Source organism: Oreochromis niloticus, linkage group LG22, assembly GCF_001858045.2.
Source record: "Oreochromis niloticus isolate F11D_XX linkage group LG22, O_niloticus_UMD_NMBU, whole genome shotgun sequence".
Classification (NCBI taxonomy): domain Eukaryota; kingdom Metazoa; phylum Chordata; class Actinopteri; order Cichliformes; family Cichlidae; genus Oreochromis; species Oreochromis niloticus.
This window is the reverse complement of record NC_031985.2, coordinates 684932-710550: the sequence shown is the minus strand read 5'-3', so window position 1 is coordinate 710550 and position 25619 is coordinate 684932. Positions and strand designations below refer to the sequence as shown.

Here is a 25619-nt window from a genome sequence, read left to right as displayed (position 1 = left end):
TGCACTTGAATATATGTTTTTCCTGCCAAGAATAAGGAAAACCTACATTTATTTCAATATATGCACAGCTAATTATGCAACCAAGCACCCTGTTGATTTACCATTAAGATTGCATTAGATGAGAAGAAGAAACTGGAGAGTGCATGTGTGTGGTGTGACCAACATACTGAACATTTAACTTGGCATCTTTCAATCATCTGTTCCCTTTTAAGACCACACAATAGAAATCAAATTCTTTTTAAGAGAGAAGTGCATCAGCGTGTGAACACGAAAGTAACACCAGTCCACGCTCTCTCTGATGCTGCTGTTAACTTTGTGTCAACATAGACACCTTATCTCAAGCAGTCCAAACGGTGGCAGTGCAGATGGATCAAAGATCAACCCATCTGGTGAGGAACCAAGCCAGGGAGCGTCAGGGTGGACAACGAGGCCATGAGGCCTATAGTTAGTTTTTCAATTTGCAGTTTTCTCCAGCTGCGTTAAACTCCATGTCTGTCCCTGTGCTCACATCTGCAGTCTGTCACGTTCCTTTGAGGATTCTCTCTGCACAGTTTCACGCCCTTTATATAACAAACCTCTTAAATATGAAGATGTAATCTTGGCCTGTGGAGCTGATGCCACTCCTGGTCAGCTGCCTGTTCTCCTGTTGCTGTCTCAATCTTATTTGCCATGTCGTCTGTACTTTCAAGGTGGAAGAGTTCATCCTCACTGCAGACATGCACACACTCTGTGGGGTCCAGCCTGTACTCACTGAGTAGCAGTGGCAGGTAAAGAGGAGAATCTTGGTAAATGTTTACAGATGTTGTGGCTAATTTGGGCTGCTGGTAAGAAAGCACACTCACCAATGCTGTCTCAACACAGGTCTTCTCATCACTGATGCCCATGGTCGCTGTTATAGGTCAATCTGTTACATCAAAGTCTTTGCATGATTCTCCAGTGTTTAGCAAGGAGATGTGAAGTGGGTCACCAGCCAAGTCGTTGTGCAGTTTATTTCTGTTAAATGCCTCACATAATAATATGAGGGTAAAATGAGGCACTGTGAAAGTCATCTGTGCAATAATGACAATAATAATAATAATATCAATAATAATAATAATAACAACAACAATATATACACTTAAAAACTACCCCGCACACAATAGTTTTGCACCTGAGCACTTAAAGTCAGAGCACTTTATTCATCACTTAAATCACTTTTAACTGGATTGTCAACGTCTGACAGTTTTTGGTCTGTTTACAAGTTTTACTGTTTATGTTTGTTTGTCTTTACTTTTGTGAATAGCTGCTATAGGATGTTATATTTAATTATATTTAAACATCGCACTGTCTATTGTGCTTGGAGCATGTTACCTGACTGTTGTACACTAATATTATATATAACAGTAGCTTACTATCTCACCTGATTCCTCCTTCCATGACTCGATTGAGCCTTGGTCTGGTGATGACCATTTTAATAGCTGGTTCCAACCCCTGAAAAAAAGCAATAACAAAAATACTTATCAAACAAGCATATAACATATTATTTATTGCAGGTTAGAAAAGAACATTAAAGGGTCAGGCCTGAATATGAATCTCAGCACTTAGTGCTCTTTGGGTTTGTCCCACTGTTACTCTGTCTCGGTGTAGGTGTGAAGAGACAACCTGCAGCTTCAGTTCTGATTAATGCGCTGTTTGAAAGAGCAAAGCAAAGCTTAGACAACGCATTGCCAGCTACACACCAACACCGATCAGAAATAAGGACAACAGGGTCCCGAAGCTCTGTCTGCACTAAAGCACATAGAGAGGCAGTCTTACACACACTGACAATGGCTAGACAATAATTCAGAGGCAGAGGCCTGTGGCACTCAAAATGAAGCTGGAGTTAGTGAGAGTCATTTATAATTCTGTGAACTCATCTTTTTACAAGTAGACAAACAGCAACACTGAACTGAATTGAACAACCATGCATGCATTGTTTACCAAGTCTCTCAGAGTATAATTTCTCTGACCTTTCTCAGTGTCCTACAGAGTACCCAAATAGCATACCTTTATTAAAATGTAATTTTAAAAAATAGCACTTAAATACAAGTTACTGATATTCAATTACCCTAAGTATCAAAAGTTATTTCTGGAAATACATTTAATTCAAGTGTCAAAATGATAATAAAACCTTTTTTTTTTAATGTGGCATTTTGTGTATGATTTATAAGAGAACACATAAAGTTCGACTTAAGTGACGATCAAAGACTGCAGGTCATTAATCAATGTATAAAACTAAAATAAATGTATTTTAGTTACACAGCACACAAACACGCAAGCAAGACGTGTAATTAGAATTATTTATAATAAATATGAATTAATTAGTGCATTTTCTGGACTGGACTCACTATGTTATCCATCTAACAGAGCCTCCACATGTTCTCACTTCAATTTCCCCTCAGGGATGAATTTATGCTTGCACTAATCTGAATGTTCGGAGGGAAATCAAATGCATTTTACTGGCAGTACTCAAACTGACTTACCTTTGTTTGAATGAGGACGTATTCACAACGTGGAGTCTAAAAATAGCCAAATCTTGTACCCAACCATTGGTTAATCGGATGTGCGCCTCCAGAGATTTATAATTGCGAAACTGGTTCGCCGTTTATGCGCTGACTCCACAGGTACGAAAATATATCAGGCTACGTCAATAGCGGTTGGTCTTCGGGTTTCTGCTCCACTGCCGTTATTTCATACGGGTCCACATTTCTAATGCACGCTATTTTTTGCAAGTACCGTGTCTTCGTATCCGACACAATCTGATTCTATAAAGTTCTTTTTCTTTTGAGCTGCTTTTAAGTACGGTTTGTAGCAATCTTCCTTCCAAACGAGTGTGTCTGTTTTGATTCGTGGCCTGCAAAAATGCTGGCATGCTCCCACAATGCAACGCGGCGTGACGTCAACTCCAAAGCCCTGATTTTATAAATCTCAAATTTTACGTTTGAGACTTATGGAATTATCATTACTATTTTATAATTAAAATTAGACGAGTTCACCCAGAAAACAATAACAAACAAACAAACAAAAAAACAGTGAAGCAAACGTAAAATCAACACAAGGCAGTCCAATCACGAAACACAACAATCGTAGTTAGCCAATCAGGGCGGGTGACAACAGATTACGTCACAAGTTGTAACTTCAAGACCGGCGGGAAGGTTATTTCATCTTTCTTGATCTTTCTAAGATACTTCGAGGGACACACACAGCTCTTACTGTTCTTAACAAGTTCATAAAACGTAAGTATTGAATTTTTTGGTTTTTTTACTACCTTTATAATATGTACAATGCAATACAATATAGGGGAAGACACAAGATCTAGCCATTTAACTTGCTGTCAATATAAAGACTGTCAAAGTACCAAAAATTTAATCAGACTTTTCTTTCTTTTTCCAATGTTAATGTTTCTATTGAAGAGAAATTCATTATCGATAAATTCACATTTACTATTGACAGTAATGTATTAGTGGGTGTCATAGTTTGATGAACTTATTGTCTCATGGGTATTTAATTGAAAAAAGATCTAAATGTATAAATGAAAAATAATTTCAGGTTTAATTTTTTATATGAAATATTAAGATCTTAAGGAATTTGAAAAATCTTCAAGATCTATAACAGTTTTATAAACTTTAAGATGTTAAGTTTGAGCTGTGAGTCTCTAAATTTGCTTAAGGCTGGCACTCTGCCCTGGCAACAATACTTTCTAGCACTTTCTCAATTAAACTATACAAAAACTGAATAACCAATAGGAGTTAAGCTAAAAGACTTAATGGAACCTAATGGAAACCATATTCTGAATAACTTCATTTCCCACAATGCCTTAGAGCCATTACTCGTCAAAAAAAGGCCATTTTCTGCGCAGTTACAGAGGGTGAGACTGACGTGAAAACAGGGTACATTACTGTCGTTCTATTGGCTCAAATGATTAACACAGGGGACCAATAGAAAGAGCCACAGCCACAGAGACTGCAAGTGCATTATGTTCGTGTGTGTGTGTGTGTGTGTGTGTGTGTGGGGGGGGGGGGGGGGGGTCAAAGTATACTGAAACAACAAACAATTTAGGCATTTAAATAAAGTTAAATCATCTCTGCTCTTTAGAAATTCAAAGCCACAGACCAAATTGTGAATTGTAAATAGAACTGTAATTTCACTGTTTCACTTCAGCAGCGTCAATCTTTGCACAGATAATCTTCATATGATGATTTCTTCTTTATCGTCAGTATTTTCAAAGGAGATTATATGCTAGAAAATACAAAAAATAAATGAATAACAATTTGGTGAGAAAAAACATTGACTTTGAGTTCAGTCCTAAGTTACTTTCACCAACTTGTCTCTGCTGTAATATTTGGATTAATTCAATGAAGTCTTAGAACTGTTAGCTTTATTTTAAAACCAACATTGTATAAAATATAAAAAAAATACTTTTAGACAGGCCTGTGTTTTTGGCCTGTCATTTTTAAGCAGGAACCTCAGAAAGGTATTTATGAGTTTTGTTTGACATCAGAAAGTAAAAAGACTGCACAAAAGCTACACGTGTTACCATATTATATGACCCTTGCTATAACAGAAATGTATTAACCCCTTAATATTTTTTTGTCTTGCTTTTTTTTTCAGAATGGCTTTGACAAAGCTTCTGAACAACCGCCCTGACACGCCATATTTCCGGCCACCCCCACTGCACATGAAAATTTTAAAGTCCTGTGACCAGCTAAGGGTCACTAGCTGGGATTTCAAAGATGGAACAGCAACACCCCTAATATCGAAGAAGAACACTATTGCGGCAATCACCGATGGCCAGACTGTGACAAAGATCACAATGTTTGAAGAATATGCCTCTAAAGTCCAGCAGGGGGGATCATACATTATGAGAGGCCATGAACTCAGGGGCACAGCCCCCCCTTACAACATCAATGTCACAGCAAGAACACAGTTTTTTCGGGCACCCACCCTAACTGTGAGGGAAGACCTTGTCAAAGAAGCAGAGGACATTCTGCATCCTCCTGCTCCTCTCACCCCACTCAAGATGAGCTCCACAAATGGGGGACTCATGACAGTTCAAGGGGAGGTGGTGGAGGTAAGTATTTGTGGTTCCATCAGAATTTACATGGATTTAGGTTTCCAAATAACCCATTATTGCCGGGGTTTTTTACAGTTAAAATAATTTTGGTTTTTGCTGTCAAGCAGAGACTAAATTCTGTTAAGATTGTTAAGCACAATTTTTAAAAAATATTTTCCTCAGACCATTTCTGGTATTTTTGCAGCCAATTTGCATTGTGCCTACATACATTTGTATTGTAAGGGCTAGATTCTAATGAACAGTCTCTACTTGATAATAAAAACAAACAGAATAATTATTTTATACACTTCTGTATATAAATTCACACAAAAGTCTTCATCAAAATATATCCTTTATAATAAAAATAAAAGCAGATACAACAGAAATGGTCAAAAATTACCCTGAATTGGGCATAATGGAAAACAAATAGATTTTGTATACCTGAAACTGGCAAACTTTTAATTTATGTTGCTGTCACTTAAGTTACAAAATGTATTGTTTATAGAAGGATTTCCTACAACCTGTTTCATAATCACAGTATATGAAAAACATCCTAATAACCGATACAGATAAAACTGCTTCTGATAAGATAAATGGCATATGCAGAATACTTAACAACAACCATAACATAATCTAAACAGACTACTGAAGAAATAAAAACCTATCACAGATAACTACACTGACTATTACTGACCTTAAATTTCAATTTACTTTTCAGTTTTCTGCTGTAAAGAAGGTGCTGTCGGGAAAACAACACGTTCCCCTTAAAAACCTCCAGCTGAAGGAGGTAATGGTGGAATTTAAGTTTTATATTGAAAATGGTTAAACTAATGTGACAAATTTGACATTGCTGGTACAGAATGTATGAGGCTGTGAGCTTTTTTTCTAGTTACTGGACTTGTTATTATTTAATTAATGAATCTTTAATTCTGTCATGCTTGTGATTTCAGGATGGGTTTACCATGGCAGTCTGCCTCTGGAGGGAGGCAGCTGTTAACAGCGTGAACGTGGGAGACCACATCAGTCTCTCTCACGTTAAGCAGAAACAGTCCTCATATGGAATACAGCTTCACAGTACAGCATTTACACAGATTGAGGTATGAAGAAGCTAAACCTTTGTTTGTCTTATCATCAAATGTTTAAAACTAGGTTTTCAAATTTGACATAACATTATATATATTATATTATCTTACACACACACACACACACAAACACTACATAGATAGATAGATAGATAGATAGATAGATAGAAAAATTCACCACTCGCCCCTGCAGGCGGTTTATCCTTCAAGCTCGGGTCCTCTACCAGTGGCCTGGGAGCTTGAGGGTCCTGCGCAGTATCTTAGCTGTTCCCAGGACTGAGATCCCGCACCCCTATGTCCGGTTGGCCTGGACATAGTGGTACGCAGTCCTGGGAACAGCTAAGATACTGCGCAGGACCCTCAAGCTCCCAGGCCACTGGTAGAGGACCCGAGCTTGAAGGATAAACCGCCCGCAGGGGCGAGCTGGGTATTTTTTCTCCAGGTGAACATAATTAACCATTTTGGAATTTACTTACCTGGATGATTGAGCATGCATCAAGACATAATGTGTGTATGTATGTGTCTTGGTGACTTAGTGAAACCACGTGATGACCATAGGTTTTCTTTTTTCTAGTTGGATAAAAAAAAACAATGTTTTCTGGGCTAAATGTGTGCCTATGCTGTGTTAACAGAGAAATGTCGAGGACAGTGCTGACATCATCATCATTGGTGTGGCCACGGCAGAAATGCCAAACCAGCTGGAGGTGTTGCTGGACAATGGAAAGAGCCTGTACATTCAAAGCGAGCTGTGGAGTCCCTTCGATAAAGAACTGGAGGAGGCAGTAATCAAAGTTACAGTTAAAATAAGCGGAAAGCAAATTGTACATATTCAAAAATATCAGTGCGAATAATTTAAAGAAAATGTACAGTTCCTTTGTTCACTTTGTTCAAAAATGTGAGAGATTGTATTTTATAACTTAAAAAGAATGATTTTTTTTCCTATCAGTATTTATAATTTTTAATGATATTTTGTTAAGTTCTGTATTATAGTTAACAGTTTTAGTATTTTCCAGCGTTAAGTATTTATATATTAAAAAGTCTACATAATAATCTTAGATTTGTGTTTGTTTTTAATTTTTAGAACACTGGAAGGCTATAAAATGTTGTTTTTAAAAAAAGAAGAACAGAACAGATCAAGGCTTAATGTTGAATTTTGTAGATAATAAAGGGGGCAGGTCTATTAACAATATTTGATTTGTACCTTTTGAAAAAGCCAACAAATTCCTTTCATTATTGATTTTAACATTCCTGCTCTTTTAATTTGTAATTCAAATAATTGTGGAAGGGCAAAATGATGAACTGGGTGGATATGATATCAATTAGAATAGAATAGATTAGAATAATCATTTAATTATCCCACAAGGGGAAATGTGGTTGTATCAGCAGCACAAAAAAACACACATATACAAAAAAAGAACAGGACAAAGAACAGAAACACAATTGTTACATATTTACATCATGGACAATAGTTAACAAAGCAGAGTACAGTGCAGTTGTTGAAATTTGACTAAAGATTGGGTGCAAATAGAGCAGGATACTGAAAAATGTTTAAATAGTTAGGAATATTTAGAGTAATTAGAAAACTGCAGATTGTGTATCGTACTTGTGCATTAAAAAGTAGACATGTAACTCCCATTAAGTTGTCTGTACTCTCAGTACAGACCTGTGGTGATGATGACTATGGCAGAGTTGTCAGAGAACTTCTGTAGGTGGCAGCGTGGAGAGGTGATGGAGAAGTCTGCAGTCTAGGAGGTGAAGAGGAACAGATCCAGCACAGTTCCCTGTGAGGCCGCCATACTGTAGACCAGTGTATCAGAGACACAGCCCTGTGACCTCACATACTGTGGGCGTTCTGTGAGGTAGTCCAGTATCCACTGGGACATGTGGTGGTCCACTCCTGATAGCTCCAGCTTGTCCCTCAGAAGTCGTGGGTGGATGTTTTTGAAAGCACTGGAGAAATCAAAGAACATGATCCTCACAGTGAATCCAGGCTTGTCAAGGTGAGTCAGAGCTCGATGCAGGAGGTAGATGATGTCATCCTCCACCCCAAAGCCAGGCTGGTAAGCAAACTGCAGCGGATCCAATAAAGACCTCACCAAGGGGCGCAGATGGTTTAGAACCAACCTCCCGAGGGTCTTCATCAGATGTGATGTCAGGGAGGACAGGGAGATGTGATTAAAATTGCCAGAGTTCATGAAAAGGGCCAGAGGGTGCTGTGTTTGGAGTATGCTGGTTACAGTCTGCAGCTAATGTTGGGTCATAGCTGCCATTTCATCCACTTTGTGGGGAGAGATCTCACGTTCCCCATAATAACAGATGGAATTGCAGGCCGGTACCTCCTAACCTTGCTGCGATGCCCGATCCCGGCCCGAGTACTGCGTCTCTCCCTTCTCACCTCATGGGGGATGTTGGCTTGTTCGGTGGTAGGCAGAACAGCGGAAGCGCCGAGGGCTAACAGCTGCTGGCTAACAACAGATCCCTGCTGTAAAGAATGCGAGGTTGGATCTCCACGCGCTCTCCGGACACAGATGCCGTAAAAAATGCAATAAGGAAAACGATTGTCCATAAAATTCTGAGCTCCATTGTAGGAGATCAGTCCACAATAGAAAAGCTCAATCCACAGTCCTAAGTGGGAACTCAGTCCACCGTCCACAATAGAAGAACAAAAACAAGATTCACAAGAACAATAAAGAAACAAATATTAAAGGGAAAAAAGGACTCTGTCAGGCTGGAGCTGCTGATACTGGCTGCCAGCTCGGAGCGGCGCCTGAAGCGTTTTTTAAAGGCATTCACAGGCAGTGAATTAAAACAGACATTCACATGTGCATATTTAAAGAAACGGGAAAAAAAAAAGAACGTTAAAGTTGTGAAATAAATAACATTGAAAATTATTTGAATAATAATTAATAAATAATTGAAAAACTGCCCCGTGTTAGAGAGTGACTTATGATAAGTTATTCCTTGGTTTAACTTTACTACTAACAGCTTTATGGTTCTAGTCTGATCAAAACTCAAGTTAGCTGTGTCACTCAAAAGTAATGATAAACAGAAAGACATATCATTGAATGTGACCGTCATGAACTTTTCAAGGCATTCTAATCAACACTCTGATAACCACAATTTCAAACAGATGTTTGACCAAATTAATCTAAAATCTATACAAACAATTGAAGCATCCGTTGGAATTGTGAATATATCTTTGTTTGCCATGTTTATGTTCTATTAATTTAAAAAATTATACATATACATATATATATTTTTACACATTAAAATGTTCAAAAGCTTCTTTTTTCAATTAGTTTACCGTTTCCTGATTTGATGATAAATATGGTACCAAACTAAGGAATACTGTTGAAATGAAGTTCACATTGTGATATATTTCAGGTATGGAGAGTCACACAGCTGAACAATTGATGTGCATATTTGAAGAAACAGGGATAAAATAAAGAACATTGTTGTGGAATAAATTATATTGAAAAATAATCAATGTTAGAGAGTGACTTATGATCAGATATTATTTGGGTTAACTTTACCTCTTACAGCTTTTCACATAGTACTGTGACCAGGATGAAAGTCATCATGAAGTAGCTGTAAACAGTAGACTCATTAACATGAATATTATGGTTCTACTCTGACTCATGTCAGCTGTGTGACCTCATAAAATGATAAACAGAAACACATAGCACTGGACACCTTCATGACACCTTCATGAACTTTTCAAACAGACTTAATAGGTCAAACTATATGTCTGACCCATTATCTATATATATTAGAGCAGTCTAAGCACAGATGTGGAAAACCACTGTTACACCTATTCTATACTCATGTACTTACTGACACCCCATACTGAGACAATATTCATACAAACACACTTTCTTTACTTATCCTCTTAAACACTTTCTTTTTTTTTGAGATTGTGTAATCTCTATAAAGAATGTGTGTCTGGTTCAATAGATTCTGATTTAAATGTCCATAATAATCAAATGATCATTATTGTGCATTCTACAATTCAAGATTTAGAGCTGTGTGTTTGTATGAATTCAGGCTGCTATACTTATAGACTAAAATTACACTAATCCACTATTTACCCAAACAAGTTACATTGTTTGGGTAAATAGATTGGATTTTTTTCTACAACATAATTGTTCAACAATCAAAAATACAAAACAATATATGTGCACATTAATCCAAAGTTCAGTTTTATATGTCCGATATTGTTTGTTAAATCTGGTGACACAAACAGAGTCAAAAATTCATTGTTGGTGTGACATGTGGCTCTATTTACCTTTGAACAATGATGTGCTGCTAAAAAAATAATATGTTAATTAAAAATGTTTTTGTTTAGTAAAAGGACTGAAATCACAAGGAAACTGTCACCTTAAAGCCTCATTTTGAATACCATCACAAACAGATGTTTTCCACACGGTTAACAAAACTCCAGCACATCTGATCACTGCATCTAAATCTAAAAGAAGACAAAAACATATCAAATATAATTTACACAATGGAAGACTTTTGATTTAATAAATAAGCTCAAAATAAGTGTTACCTTTGAATATTTGTGGGAAAAATCTGATGCTACCCCAAGAATGCAAAGTCACACTGGAAACGATGACAGACTTGCAGCCCTGTCTTCCTGGAGTGAGGTGCCAGAAGTTGGTGTCTAAAAGAGCGGTCAAACACTGACACTCTGTCCACTTGTGTAGAATCTAAGAAGCTGGAATGCAGGCATGCAGGATGAGCTTGTTCTAAAAAAAAAATACAAAAAACCCCACAACATTTCATTGGTGTTAAGGCATAAAAACTACAAACAAGTTATACAATGAGAAAATATTCAAATACCTCATAGGTGCTGCAGGCCAATAACCAGAATCCAGAGCAATCTCACACCATGTGAGTGTGAGATTGGTGAAGATAGACACAAGCTCTGTGATGAGGTTTGAATGTCTCAGTTTGGAAACTGAAAAACTCAGAAGACAGCAGTACCTGCACAGAGAGACAGAGTAGAAAAAAAAACATAGATTTTTCATCCATAATGTGAATTAAAACTATTATTATAAGTGCCAACTAGTTTAATCATTTGAGTGTGGAATTATTTATGAAATAAACAGGATTTAAATTAATCAATTAATTAAATTAAAAGCTCTGACTTGTATTTTGTTTTTATCAAAGATAAAGAATCATACCTTTCTGTAGATCACTGGACTGACAGGAAATGCAGTTTCCTCAGTATGAGTCATCCTTGATGGTTTCAGAGGTGTCGACTGTGGCAGCATAGTGATGGTTTCTAGATTAGGCAGGAGGTCAGGTGATGTGATCTTCTCCATTGAAGACACACTGGTGTGGCAGTTCATAAAACAGCAGTCTCCTTGTGGCATGTAGTTATCTGTGCAGTCCAGCACTGATGGATCAGGTTTGGCTCAGCAGTTCATGAAGATGGTGTTAAGATGTTGTTGTTTCAGCTGAGGATGGTGAAGTTTGAAGGTTTTGCCACAAAGGAGACATGATTGTGTGTGCCCTGTCTGAAAAAATACATCTACAAAACATAAAGTGCTTTTAACACCACCCACCCTCCCCACCCACCCATCTCAGCCCCCAAGTGTCAATATAATGCTGGTATGGGGTGTCAGTTAGTAAATCTACTTAGTGCATCAGAGAGTATGGGCTACACCTAAAGCCCATGCTTTCTGATGTCTTTGCAGCTATTTCCAGCTGCTCAGAGAATTCTGACTTGGCCTTTATCCACCCAAACCCAAACCCACCCGGATAAAGGCCAAGTCAGAAAATGGATGCAGAAACTTTCCATTTATATCTAAATCAGTTTTTATACACATTCTGTTAGCTGTAAAATATTTTTATTACAGAAATCTCTGGTAGCCTAAAGATAGTTTAAAACTTTTGACTTTTTTTTTTACCTGTAAAACATGATCAACAAAAACTCATTCACCAAAAAAAACTCTTTGATTCTACAAAATCTATTATAATCAGGAAAATATAAGTGTCTGTATTTATGCATGTGACCCATAATAAATACCTGCATTTATTAGGGATTTATTTATTTACTATTTAATAATTTGAAAGCCCTTTGAGGAGAAGCTCTCATTTCTTGAGATACATACATCACAGTAAAATAAACTATCAACAAAAAGAGAGGACAATTTACATCAATGAAAAAATGCATTTTAAAAGAGTAGATTTAGTAATTTAAAACATGAGGATAAAAATAAATGATGTTGGTTTAATAAATGTTGCAGCACATTTCAGATCTGAGGTGCATGATAACAGAAAGCAGATCTCCCGGCTCTGCATGAAGTTCAGCCATGATTTGGTGAAATGATTAATAACATTGCAATAAGAAAGGGTCTTCTTGCAGACAGAGTAGGGAAGACAATTTCTTCAATGAAAAATCTTTTTCATGCTCTACAATCAGTAAACTCGGTAACAAACATGATCTATAATTGTTTCAAAACTCACCACACAACTTCATGATTGGCTGGAGGACAGGACACAAAACACAGGGTTGTGGTAACTGTAATATGTTCTCAGGACACCTGAATGTAGACATTGCTGTGGCTGAGAAATAAAAATGAGGTCAAGCAGGGTGTTCTTGTCTGTAGTGGCAGAAGTGATCAGCTGTGAATACCCTCTAGACTGAAACTGCTCCAGAATCTGTTTTCTTCCACTCTGTAACTGGTTCTCATTAAAATCTCCACACACAATGATTGGGTGACAGTCCATTATTTCAAGTGAATCTAAAAGACTTACCAGGTTTTGCATGAACGGTGCCAAACTGTAGTCAGGAGGTCTGTACACAACAGCAATGAGCGCAGGGAATGGAGCCTGAACCTTCAACACTAAGAACTCAAGATCAGTGACATTATGCAGATACTGTTTTACCTGAACCTGAAAATGATTCCTCAAATACACAACAACTCCACCACCACTTCTGCTGGCCATGTGAGGAAAGTTTGTGTAGGACACATGTCTGTTGCGTTTGAACATGGTGTAGCCGTCCAAATGAAGACTGTCTGCAACAAAGGAGCCTTGGAGGTGAGACTCTGTGAGACACAAAACATCTGCTAAACACATTTCATGATGACTCTTGATGTCACTGATGTGAGATGGTAAACCCTCCGTATTGTGATGGATCAGTGTAAGAGTGTCAGGTTTGCTGGCTGTTTCTCTAACCTGAAGAAGAGGCATCATTTCCTCAACACTGGCTTGTCTCATGGTTTGGAGCGCTGCAGTTACCTCAGGATTGGCATAAATCTTGTTCTCATCCAAGTCCTGCAAATAGAGTCCACTGAGAGACGTCACCCTGCTGAGAGCAACATAAGCCATACCTGGTTCGAAAATGTTCTTCATTGAAACTACAGCTGTCTGTGTTGTAAGACCCTGAGTTTTGTGGATTGTGCAGGCGAATGCTAGCTTTACAGGAAACTGTCTGCGTACCGCTCCTTCAAACTTCAGACTCTCCTCTGCTCTCTCAATGTAAACCAGATCATCAGATGCTGCATTAGCACTGCGGTTGTGTCTCATAGGCTGCCGGTTGTCCATTCTGAGCCCCAGTTTAATTATTTGTCCATCATTTTCAGATCTCACCACTTTTATCAGTATACCAAAAGCACCATTGACCAAACCGTTTAGTGTGTCCAAGTTTCTGGTCAGCATCACTCGGGCTCCTTCAGCAACATTCAGGGTGTCGGGTAAATCATTTCGCCCACCTGTAAATGGTTTGTCTCTTCGTGCCATTCTGCCTGTACGTTTATCCTTCTGGAAATCGTCTGCAGTGATGATTATGATGTTTGAATGAAGCTTCTTGAGCGTATCTGTGTTGTGGGATTCAACATTCTTGTTGGTGGCATAGATGTGTAAGACCTCAATTGGACATTCTTCTGGTGCAGTCACAGCCTGTGACAACAAATCTCTGTCGCACTGAGAAAGCTCATCTGTCTTTTCTTTGATTCTAATCCTGTTTAACATCTCTGCAAAGGCCACATCATCTTTCTGACGCATGATCTCGGTTAGAGTGATCATCTGAAAATGTTCCTGCCATAGGTCAATCTGTTCTGGATCATAAACACAGAGAGGCTTAGACTGTCGCACTGGTGGCAGCTGGTAAAAATCTCCAACAGCTAAAACTGACATTCCACCAAAAGGTCTCTGAGTGCCTTTGATTTGTTTCAGTCTTGCATCCACATAGGCAAAAAGGGGTTTTGAAACCATTGAAATCTCATCAATAACAATAATTTCAGCATTTATAAGCTCACATCTGACTTCATCCAGTTGGTTACCAAGTCCTTGAATGGGTGGTTTCAGACTCCTGGGTAGTTTCAGTAGGGAATGTAATGTAGAGCCATTGATAGAAAAAGCTGCTGTCCCAGTAAATGACGTCAGTAAAACAGTTGGATTTGATATGTCAGCTTCTTCTGCATTAGCAGGCAGTCTGCTCAGGATCTTTGATGCTTCAGAGTGAATACATTTAATCAGATGTGACTTTCCAGTTCCTGCACCACCGTTGATATAGAAGAAAAATGGATCTGGGTTCAAACCACAAACGCGCTGAATACACCAGTCTCTTATAGCATAGAACACGCAGGCCTGCTTCTGGTTCAGATTCTGATACATTACACGTACCACAGCTGGATCGACTGCAGGTTGTTCTCTGATGGCTCTGATCTCTGTTACAGCATCAGACTGACGACTGTAGTCGGGAACATTCTCCTGTTCGTTCTCATCATCAGAATGTCTCTCAGGAAGATTCTCATCACATTGCAACCTCACAACTTCAGATTCAGGAGCAAGATTACACCATTCATCAATAACAACATCCCTATTTTGTTCAAACTCTTCCAGTGCACTCTCAATATCCTCAGAGTTCTTCTCATACTTGTCTTTATTTCTCTTCACAACCCTTTTCACAGACTCACTGTGGTCTGAACATGGAAGTCGTACAAAACCTGAGTTGTAGAAGGACTGATAGGTTTGGAACCTTTGTGGTTTCAGGTCCTGCTCTGATCTGTGTGGAAGGTAAAGTCTCAACAGTCGACCATAATATTGCTCAGGATCTTTTTCTTGTGAGCAGTGGTAATACCTGATTATAGCTGGTTTATCATTCTTTCGCCTTTGTACAAATCCAAGCTGGTTTAGAAGAGGAAGCACATCTTTTCCTTCATTTGGACCACTCACCAACCGGCACAAGGCAGCAAAATCAGCCAGTGACATTTCCTCATATTCTGGTGTCTCAGGTCTGCATTTGTATTTATCACTCAAACTTGTCATCCAAATATTACAACTGTCATGTGTTGTGGTTTCCAGGTAGCTCATCGGGCGACTCATTTTTACTGGGTTATCATCTGTTGGTACAAATACAACACTGCGGGAACATTTTTTCATTTTTAGGCCACAGACTCGAGTCACACACTCCTGTGCGCTGATTTCTCTCTTTTTTGAATAAGCCTGCATCACAGCTCTCATTTCATCACATTCATTGACCGTGTTCTTATCAGAGTTGTCAATAACTGTCTTCAGGTATTCAGAAAGGCCAGATTCTTTCTTTGTTATATATTTACAGAGGTATTCTATACATGAATAGGCATTCAATATTAACGAGACATCTAAATTGGAGTTCCAGGCTTCAAGCAGGTGTGGGTTGTAATTGTTGATCCAACAGTCCTTTGGGTCACGTTTCAGAATCAGCGCCGTTTTCTTGTTTATGTCTTGGAGGCATTGTTCATACTCATTCATTGTCAAGTTGCATCGTGACAGAATCTGCTCTATGGTGAGGGAAGCAGCTTCAGGTTCCTTCAGCAGGTTCATCAAAGGTCTGAGTTTGGCTTTTGCAGCTTCAGTGTCTGAATCCTCATCCTGTCTCACAATCATTGTTCTTGTGGATGGCGGTTTTGGGAACCCAAATCTACAACCAGAGTTTACACTCTTAAAGCATGTTTTTGTGTGGTTTTTGCTGTGCTTTTGTAGTTCAGCGACTTTTTTGTGCAGTTCAGGCTGTTTTACTGGATCAGGAAGTTGAGCTGAGATGTATCTGTCCACAAAGTCACAGACAGTTTGGTCATCATCCACATCTACTTCTACCTTTTCTCGAATCCACAGCAACATGTGTATATGCGGACTACCTCTGTGCTGGAACTCAACTCTGTAAAAGTAATCAATGATTTCACCAAGGGGCTGTGCAGGAGAAAAAAGCAAATCTCTGAACAAAGCCTCAACACGCTTATCAAACATTCGCATGGTGGTTACTGGATTTGATCTTAGAATTTCACACTTTTCTGACCAGTCCAGGGCTTCAAAATCAACCTCTTCACCTTGCTGTCTCTTTATTGCTTGAATCACTTCAGGCCATCTCATCTCAGCAGCAGAGAAAGTGACAAAGAACTGAGGTGTTCCTATTTGACGAACCATACTGAATAAATCTCTGGTAGTTTTCTGCCAGTAAGCTGGAGTTCCTCTGAGTGGCTGCATAAATCTGATTGCATCTTTATTTCTTACCAGCTTCTCTACTTCTGTCTTACTTTGTAACATTCCTGATGTGATTTTGCGTCCATCTTTGGTCATAGTTTTACCTTTCCTTAGCTGTATTGTCATGCTAGAATTAGCCAAGTGTATTTCAGTGACAAACTGTGAGAAAAACAGGTAATTTGTATCTTTAGCAAATCTTGCATCAATGTTGAAAAGCCTTGACTTGAAGTAAGCACTTGGTGTGAGTTTAAGACGTCTCTTTTCATCCAGTGTATTTTGCCCGGTAGGAAACTGCACAGGAAATGCCATGGCTTCCAAATGAGGAGTTCTGAAGAAGCTAACAGGACTGTTTCTTTCTGCAGGAGCCACACAATATGTGTTATCAGTGAAACAAAGAATCTCTTCTGAAATGTCTACAGGCTGCAGACAACTTTCTAGAGCAAAACCTCCATTGTTCAAATCACTTTCTGGTTCCTCTGGATTTTGTTCCTCTGGTTGTTCATCACAGGATTGCATATTAATATCTTGTTCACTTTCAGACTCAGTTTCACACAAAAGGGCATCTTTTTCATAGTTGTCAATTTCCATTAGATCTGCGTCATCATAATCATCACTTGCCATGCTGGCTTCATCACTGCTGTCATCATCAGGTAACGTTGGATCACAAAGCAATGCATCATCTCTGATAACAATATCTGTGTACTGTGGATGAATTTGTTTCAGTTTACGCAGGGCTTGGATCAGTTTAGACCAGGTGACAGTCTGGAACAGCTGATGGCCTTTGTAGCACAGTCGTCTTTTCAGCTTGATCCTCATTATCTGTGATTGGTTTCTGAGCCGAGGTAAAGAGTCAACTGTTTGTTGGACTTCAGATGGTACACACACCACATTACCACGTATGAGTCTTTGTCTGCCCTTTGGAAGTGGAATAATCTTAGCAAATGGGATGCATTTGGCAATCAGATGTCTCTCCAGAATGTTGAGATCACACAGTTCAGCTGGAATATCCTGCAGATCTAAACCGTTAACAGCAGCAAGCCTTGGCATGCGTCCACTTTTGAGGGAACTGTGACACGTATGACAGATATACTCTTTCTTTCTCTCAACAGGAAAGCTGCACTGATCATTACATGCTTCATCACACACATGAACAAATTTACCAGTTAGACACTGTTGAGCTACAGTTTGGTGTTTTGAGTAATTTTCTCTTTTGCAGATTTTCACCTGATTAGGAAAAGAAGCTTTTAGACAAACAGTACAAACATAAGATGGTGCTGACTTAATGTTTGATCTGAAACGAGATATGGCCTCATTCATTAAACTGTTATCTGGATGAGACTGTAAACTTTCAGCTGGTCGATGCATCTGACGATATTTGCTTTTTATGTTCATTGCACATCTGATATTATGCATCTGTTTAAAAGAGAAACCGTTCCAATATTTTACTCTCATTCGTTCTCTCATATTCTCTTTGTGTTGTTGCTGAAATTGTCTCTCTTCTCCATAACGTTTAGTGATATAAGATCGTTTTTTCTGCTTAAATTCTTCACTTTTATATAGACTATATACATATGACCTCATGTAAGCTTTATGTTTCTCTCTAAATTCAACACAAGTTCTGTATGTTCTTCTTATATGCTCCTTCTGCTTTTCTCTGAATATAGGACTATCTTTATACATCCTTATGACACGTTCTCTTTTTTTCTCTCTAATTTTAGCATTTTCTCTATAAATTATTCTCATTCGTTCCTTCTGTTTTTCCTTGAAACCTTCTCTATAGGTCCGTCTCATTTGCTCCTTACGTTTTTCCTTAAAATCATCTCTTTCGCTATACAACCTTCTCATTTTCTCCTTCTGTTTTTGCTTAAAATCATCCCTCTCTCGATAGATCTTCCTCAAATGCTCTGTCTGTTTCTCTCTATATGTAGCATTTAGTTTATACAGATTATTTTTGTACACTCGCTTCTTCTGTCTGTGATCAGGATCATTAGACTTAGTGGAATTTTTTTTCTTTGCCTTAAAGCGTTCATCAGAAGTGTACATCTGCCTTTCTTTCTTTTTCTGATTTTCCTTCCTTTGTGGTAGTTTTTGTTGGGTCAATAATCTTCTCCTCATTTTTTTCCTTTCCTGATTGTTACGTTTCGACACTGTATGTGAGAGTTCATCTGTTGTCTTAGTTGAACAGGAGGCAGTGTTTGAATCATTCTGAGGAACAGAATCTGGAGATACCGGAGTTTCTCTCACAGAAGATGCAGAGGTTTCCTTTTCAAAATAATCAGAAGTATGATGGTTGTTTTCGGGAGCAGCTGTCTCATTTGTTAAATTGTTCGTCACAGGTTTCTGTGTCTGCTCAGTGTGTATTTCGGAGTTTAATTCATGAATTGGTTCATTTAAAGCTGGTGCTGGTGCACTTGTAGCGGTTTGTCTGTATTTGGTGGTTTGATTAGCATCTCTTCTGTCAGCTGCGTTTTCACCGTGAAACTCGATGGGCTGTAGCTCATAAGTGCAGGATGGTGCGATGCTAAACATTCGGTACAAGCGTTTGATCCTGTCAATCATGTCGTTAAGACGTGTGAATTTTAACATAACTGCAGTTCCACCACTTGCACCTACCGACAATGGCATTCCTGTAGACTTACGTGAGTGAGGGTCAAAATATGCGTATTCACCTGAAGTCAGCCTGCAAACTGCGATGACATTTCCTCCCATGACTAGCAAAGCATAGCGAACCGCTGAAGCCAAACACTGTAGTCCCTGTTCAAGGCTCGGAAAATGATCTGTACCATCAAATGTGCCGTAACGAGCAAACTGAGACATGTCCACTTGATACTCGTGTCTGCGGCTGGTGACCACTGAGGGAAGCTCATCACAGGCTAGAAACACGCTGTTCACAAACCTCTTTCTGGCATCTGAATGCACGGCATGGCCTTTGTCCAACACACGGTTTAGATCTGCTCTGGTAATGAATTCATCCTCGTGTATGAATGATAGGAAAACCAAACTGTTAGCCATGCATTGCTGATTCCTGTACTTTCCATACTTAGCAGAGGCCTGGCTTCGGGATGCACAGATGCTACTCACTCGTGCACGACTTTCACTGTTTGTAACCTCTACATGAGATGGTCCTGGAGCTTCTCCATCATGCTGCGTTTGCACAGTTACCTGGGGTTCAGTCTGGATTACCTGCTGTACTTTAGCGTTTGACACACATGCTGAGCGAACACCTCTCTTTACCACATCTGCATAAGACACTGCGGCTGTCTGAATGCTGCTCTGCACTTCTGGACTGGGAACAGTTGTAACGGACACCTTTACCTGCTCGCAACTCTGAGAAACATTTACCTGTTCTTTCTCCTTTTGCCATCTAAACTTCTGGGACTGCGACCTTTGACCTTTCCTTGGCATTTTGTTAAGTACAAACTACACCTTATGTTTGTTTCTACACAAATATTAAAAACCTCAACCTGTAAACACTGAAAAACTAATGACACCTCAAGTTTCTATTAAATCAGATTAATCAGAATTGATGTAAAAGGCTGACTTAAATACAAACTCAATATTTAGTTTAACTTATTTATAGTTCTTTGAAAACACTTTGGTCTTTTTTATTTTAGCTTTTTCAAAAACTGTATATTATTACTTCTATTTTTTCTAACCAGACTGGATAACAAATAGGTCTATACTTCTGTAAAGTAATATGCAGAATAAATCTCAACAATCAATCAACAGGCTATGATAAAAATCTTAGCTTTTAAGTAGACTTTGTTTAAATCTTTCAGATATCTAAAATTTTAAGCAAATATAAGGAGCTGTGATGGTGTGGTGATCAGATGACAGGTGATGAAGATTCTTCAGCTGGATGTTCTGCAGCAGTCAGGAAACGGGAAGTCTGGGTTCTCAGGGCAGCCTCTAGATGACAACTGTAGCTGAATACTTGCACTGAGTGACAAAAAAGGGTTTGTCCTTAAATAATAATAATAGCAAAAACTTGTAGTCAAATGTCAAGCCAATGAAACAGACTTGAAAAATGTATTTGAATCAAATTTAATATTTATGTGAATACAGCAGCCTGAATGTATGTATTACAAAATAACCAGATTATCTTACTACAAAGAAAAATCTCAAAAAAGCTGTATATTTTATATAATTTATCAAAGTAATTGCACTTGTAAGCCAAACTATCAGTGTTTATTTCAAAGTGTAATGCAAAATTAAAATGACAAATGTAGGGCTCTGTAAGTAGTTTCTACTGTGAGTTCTACTGTACTGTAATTCTACTACTGTATATTCAACTTTTTACTTGTAATTTCCAGCAAAATGAGTGGATATGAGAGAGTTTAATGACAGGAAAGAAGGAGCAGTGAGAGCGGAGATCTCTCAGAATTCTGAAAACAGATCGACGAAGTTGTGGTAACTTCAATTTCTTGTCAAACTTGGTTTCTTGTCAAACTTGGTTTCTTGTCAAACTTAGATTGCTTTTCAACTCAGGTTCAAGCTTGTCAAATTAGATAGAGCTCATGGCGGAGAAATGATAGAAGATAGAATGGCTTGTCAAAAAAGATGGAGCAGGGAGAGGGAGAGTGATAGGACAGACTGAATATGCTTGTTAATTGCTTGTCAAAGATAGAGGGAGAGGGTTTTCTGCAGCAGGTCACCTGTAAGACAAAAAGAGACTGGAATTAGGCATATTTCCAATAAACATGGCTTTCCAGTATTTTTTGGACTATAAGTCACACTTAAAATCCTTTAGTTTTCTCAAAAATTAACAGTTTACCTTACATATTAATTCTGGCTGTGCTTACTGACCTCAACCCAATTTTATGTGCTACATGGGGCTCAAACATCAGTCAAAATGTTTTAGTACGACTTTGGAAAGCTACAAAGCTGCACCGTTTGATGGATTGTTGGAGCATTACAGCTACAGTAGTCAGGTGCCTCGCGGAGTAATTCGTATTGTGCTTAAACATAATATTATGGTGTGTGTATGAGGACCTGGCATCTGTTTAGAGACATGCGTACAAAGCAGATTTCAAACTGATCAATCCACATTCATCAATCCACAAATCCTGAAAAGTGAGTGCATTGTTCTGTATTTTATGTCTTACAACTGAACAATGTTGAGAGTTATTGTAAATGAGTTGAATAAAGTTTGACTTATCTGTTTTGTTTGGCTTAATGTGCCTTAGAATTTAGTGCGCCTTACAGTCAGATAAATACAGAACATATATATCATTACACACTGAAGAGTTGTACAGTACATTATTAGATTCAACTGAATGAAAATGTTTAACATATGGTGGTGGAACATTTCTAAGGACATTTTTGCATTCTATTAACACAATAAAAACAGAGTCTGTAAACCAAGATGTGGTGCTACAGTAACTTACTGTAAACATTATATGGTCAAGCTAAACCCACACAATGAAGTTAGAGCAGACAGTTTCAGACCACCTGCTTTAAACACTTCACATTCACTCAACTCAAACTTATGACACATCACATGTTCCTAAATGTCCAAAGGTCTCAAATTCCCGTTTCTGTGTGTACTTACCTGGTACAACAGTATATCATAATGTCTGGGGAGCCGTTAACATAAAAGTAAAAAATAATTTACTCAGTATGACTTTTGCCAAAATGAAAAATTTGGAGACAGATGACTCCTATACAGCAGTTTCTACATATTTCAGTCAAATATGGGGCATGTTTAATACACACCCCGCTAAATCTACAATAAACTTAGCATGGCCGATATTAGGGCCTAATTAAAAATGTAGTATGATGATAAGAGAGATCTGTAAGTCTGGAAATGTTTACATAGACTTTTCTAGGATTTGATGACTTTTGATGATCACCAATAGCTGTGCTCACTCACAGCACTAAACTGAATCTCCTATAATGAGAAACATTTCCCAGCACTGCACCTCAGACAAACCTTTACTTACCAGACTTGAGACGATCAGATCAGCAGTCTAGAGAAAGGAAACAATTCATCAGATCACTGTTTGATGATTCAGACTGTAGAGCCTCTTCACACACAATCCAATTGACTGTGACACAAATTAACTAGTAAAATCCTCAATTACTTTACTTTTTTAAGTTCACTGTAGTCTAAAGAGGAGATAATTGAACTGTGTGGTCTCACATGGCTATAGCAAGTGTAATAAAAGCATTATTACTACAGAAATGCAAAGAATAGGCACCAATATTTGTTGGCACAAGTGCAGGATACACCAAATATTTCCTACACAGAAGCTTTGTGGCTCCAACATTTTCTACAACATAAAGTGTGAAAAACCACAACTTTTAATGTCCTTTCAGGTTAAAAACATTAAATACAAAGTAATTCTTTAAATCAGAAGCAACAGAAAACCTCATCATGTTTTGGTTAGTCTGATATGAATATGCAAATCCTAAAATACATATAAATATTGACATGTTACCATAACAGACTTGCACCACGTTTTGTAATTAAAAGGAAATGTCTTAAAATATTACACTACAAAGTCCTTTCATTGTACCAGTTGCTAGGAATATTTATGTATTTTGCAATGTCCCTTTTTGGCAACATTTCTATTTAATTTTAAAACATATTATATTCACTAAATAAGTAATAAACTAATTAGACACACTGGTTGTAATGTACCTAATAATGTCCACTCACACCTCTGGTTCTCTTCATTTTTATTATTGCTTAACTGTTAAAGCTATTACTTATACCGAGTCAGGCAAAATACTTCTACAGTGTTCTGACTTTACTGTAATACAGCAGCAGAATTTGACAGACAATATAAATCAATACCTGTGGAGCTCTTAAGTGTTTGAGCAACCACTTATACAGACTCCCCTAAAACACTTTAATTGTTTTGTCTGCTACTTAAATCCACAAACATAAGTACAAAATGAACAACTGTATAAAGACATCTGACATTTAGCTATGTTTGGATTTGATTAGCCATAAGAAATTTAAATCATACATAAATGGGCTATTAAACTTCAGGGACATTTTCAGGGACAGTCAGAGGCCCTGTGTGGGGGCTTTGCTGCTACAGGTCACAAATCCTGTGTTTTTGCCAATCAGTAAATGGAAACATATCACAAAAAGTCAAACTACTGTATGCAAGTCGTCAAACGTGCTACGCAATGCCAGGTTCATACTGCTTCAGTTACAATCACTGTTTACTTACCAGCAAAGGCAAAACCAAAGATCTCTTTCACTCTGTGTAACAAAAGACAAAGCACAAAAATACAGAATGAGACAACTCAAATCAGCATCACAGTCAATACTGCATCACTCTGTGCAGTCCAAAAGACTCAGTACACTTCTTTGTTTACCACAGCTAGAATACAAACAACTCACCTCTTTTTTCTACACCTTGTTAAAGATTACTGTCTTCATTAAGGTAAAATGTGGTTTCATCCATTTGTAATAAGCCACACAAGTTTCTCAGTTATGTGATAGCTCTATTAGTTTGGTGCTATTAGATAACACAGTAGATTTAATAAGCAATGATTTGCTACACCTAGCACTGCACACTTTATCAAGTTGTGACATCACAATTTCAAAGCATGAACAATCATAAATGAAAGCTTGGGTGATATATTTGTAGGCTTCAACATTTGAGTTGGTCTGCATTCAAATTCTTCCCCAAAATATTATCACTTGCACACAGTGTCATTTAGTTTAATTTAATATGCTGTTGTTTTAAGTATCTACATATCATATTAATAATATTAATGGTGCACTGCTGCATTTTATTTATTTGAAGGTGGCCTTTTTTATATGTCATCAATTTTTCACAAAGTGAGAAGTTAAACAGAGCTGCAGGTGTAGGTTTTACTTAAAAACCAACCAACCTGCACAAACAAGTGTTTGTTAAATACTTCTTAACATTTAACTAAAAAACTAAAATTGATTAATAAAAAAAAAACTTCTTGTTAAGAAACGTTATTATTCTTATATTATGTGTTTTATCCTCACTCTCTCTCTCCCTTCTGTTAATTAACCCACAACACAGACACACCGGCACAGGCACGTGACTCTTTTTCTCCCGGCCTTCAGTCAGAGGCGGTAAAATGGCTCCTTTGAAGTTGCCGACCCTGCTGCTTCAGCAGCTAATCAGTGGTTCTAAAATGGCGGCTCATTACCTTATAACCTAAAGAATGAGGCCGTTTTAACTGACTGATTTGTGAAGAGGAGAACTAACTTCAGCTTCCCTAAGAGACTCAGAAACACTAACACACCGAATGAACCAAATACATCACAATAACTGTATTAAACAATCAAATGAACCATATTAATTTCACACTAGGCCTATAGGAGCTAGGCTAGGCGTTAGCGCTTAGGTTGTTAGGGCTAGCATACCAAACACTCCTTTTAAATACTAAAATTACAACGTTTCACTAAAAAAAGCAGCCATTGTGTTACTTTAACATGACTTATACTTCGACTGCCTTTATAAGTCACTAACAACAACTGGGTAAATCACTCAAACAGCTTATAGACATTTCATTTCAGAGAAGAGAGACAGAGAAGCAGCGCTTACCGGCAGGGATCGAGCAGAGAGTGGGCGGAGCTTCAGGTGTCAGCCGGAGACGTAAAAAAAAAAAGAGGCATTCACGGGTAGTGGGAAACTTCGCCGTTACACAAAATTGGCATTGAAAATGTGAAAAATATATGTAAATTTAAATATTAATATACTAGTTTTTTTGCAACAAAAAACAACTAGCAGAAATTTAATTCTATACGTTTAATAAATGTTTCAAACAGGATTCTTTGAATTTGAAATAATGGTTAAAAGACATAAATAAACATAAGGTCATGTTATGTTATGTTAAAATGTACTGTATTATGATAGATTTGTTTAACTGACTGCAGTAATAAGAACAGTCTTCTCCTGAACACCAACACCAAGGAGCTGGTGTTGGTGTTCACCTGGATTCTGACAGGACAGTAGGAGCTGCAGAGGCTCACCTCACTGCACTGCAGAAGT

The 25619-nt window shown here is 38.0% G+C and overlaps 1 protein-coding gene and 3 long non-coding RNA genes across 6 annotated transcripts; 1 reads left to right on the top strand and 3 right to left on the bottom strand.

Annotated features, from left to right (window-relative positions):
- Positions 1-241: 241 nt before the first annotated feature.
- LOC109195379 (uncharacterized) lies at positions 242-2864 on the bottom strand. 2 transcript variants are annotated; one of them, XR_003215818.1, is made up of 4 exons: positions 2502-2864; positions 1400-1470; positions 843-993; positions 242-750 (listed from the first exon to the last, which is right to left on the bottom strand). It is a non-coding gene; the product is annotated as an uncharacterized LOC109195379 (long non-coding RNA). The 2 variants fall into 2 exon arrangements; XR_002057020.2 differs by having other exon boundaries at positions 242-993; positions 2502-2588.
- A 316-nt stretch (positions 2865-3180) lies between these two features.
- LOC102076789 (uncharacterized) lies at positions 3181-7161 on the top strand. The gene is made up of 5 exons (XM_005464983.3): positions 3181-3254; positions 4630-5089; positions 5790-5858; positions 6022-6168; positions 6786-7161. The coding sequence occupies exons 2-5, from the start codon at positions 4631-4633 to the stop codon at positions 7002-7004; spliced, it is 894 nt and encodes a 297-aa protein (XP_005465040.2). The 5' UTR covers positions 3181-3254; position 4630; the 3' UTR covers positions 7005-7161.
- A 2216-nt stretch (positions 7162-9377) lies between these two features.
- On the bottom strand, positions 9378-11099 carry LOC112843604 (uncharacterized). The gene is made up of 3 exons (XR_003216054.1): positions 10996-11099; positions 10703-10901; positions 9378-10618 (listed from the first exon to the last, which is right to left on the bottom strand). It is a non-coding gene; the product is annotated as an uncharacterized LOC112843604 (long non-coding RNA).
- A 9488-nt stretch (positions 11100-20587) lies between these two features.
- On the bottom strand, positions 20588-25198 carry LOC109195373 (uncharacterized). 2 transcript variants are annotated; one of them, XR_003216053.1, is made up of 4 exons: positions 25173-25198; positions 23814-23845; positions 22572-22598; positions 20588-21284 (listed from the first exon to the last, which is right to left on the bottom strand). It is a non-coding gene; the product is annotated as an uncharacterized LOC109195373 (long non-coding RNA). The 2 variants fall into 2 exon arrangements; XR_002057013.2 differs by lacking the exon at positions 25173-25198 and having other exon boundaries at positions 20594-21284; positions 23814-23943.
- Positions 25199-25619: the final 421 nt, after the last annotated feature.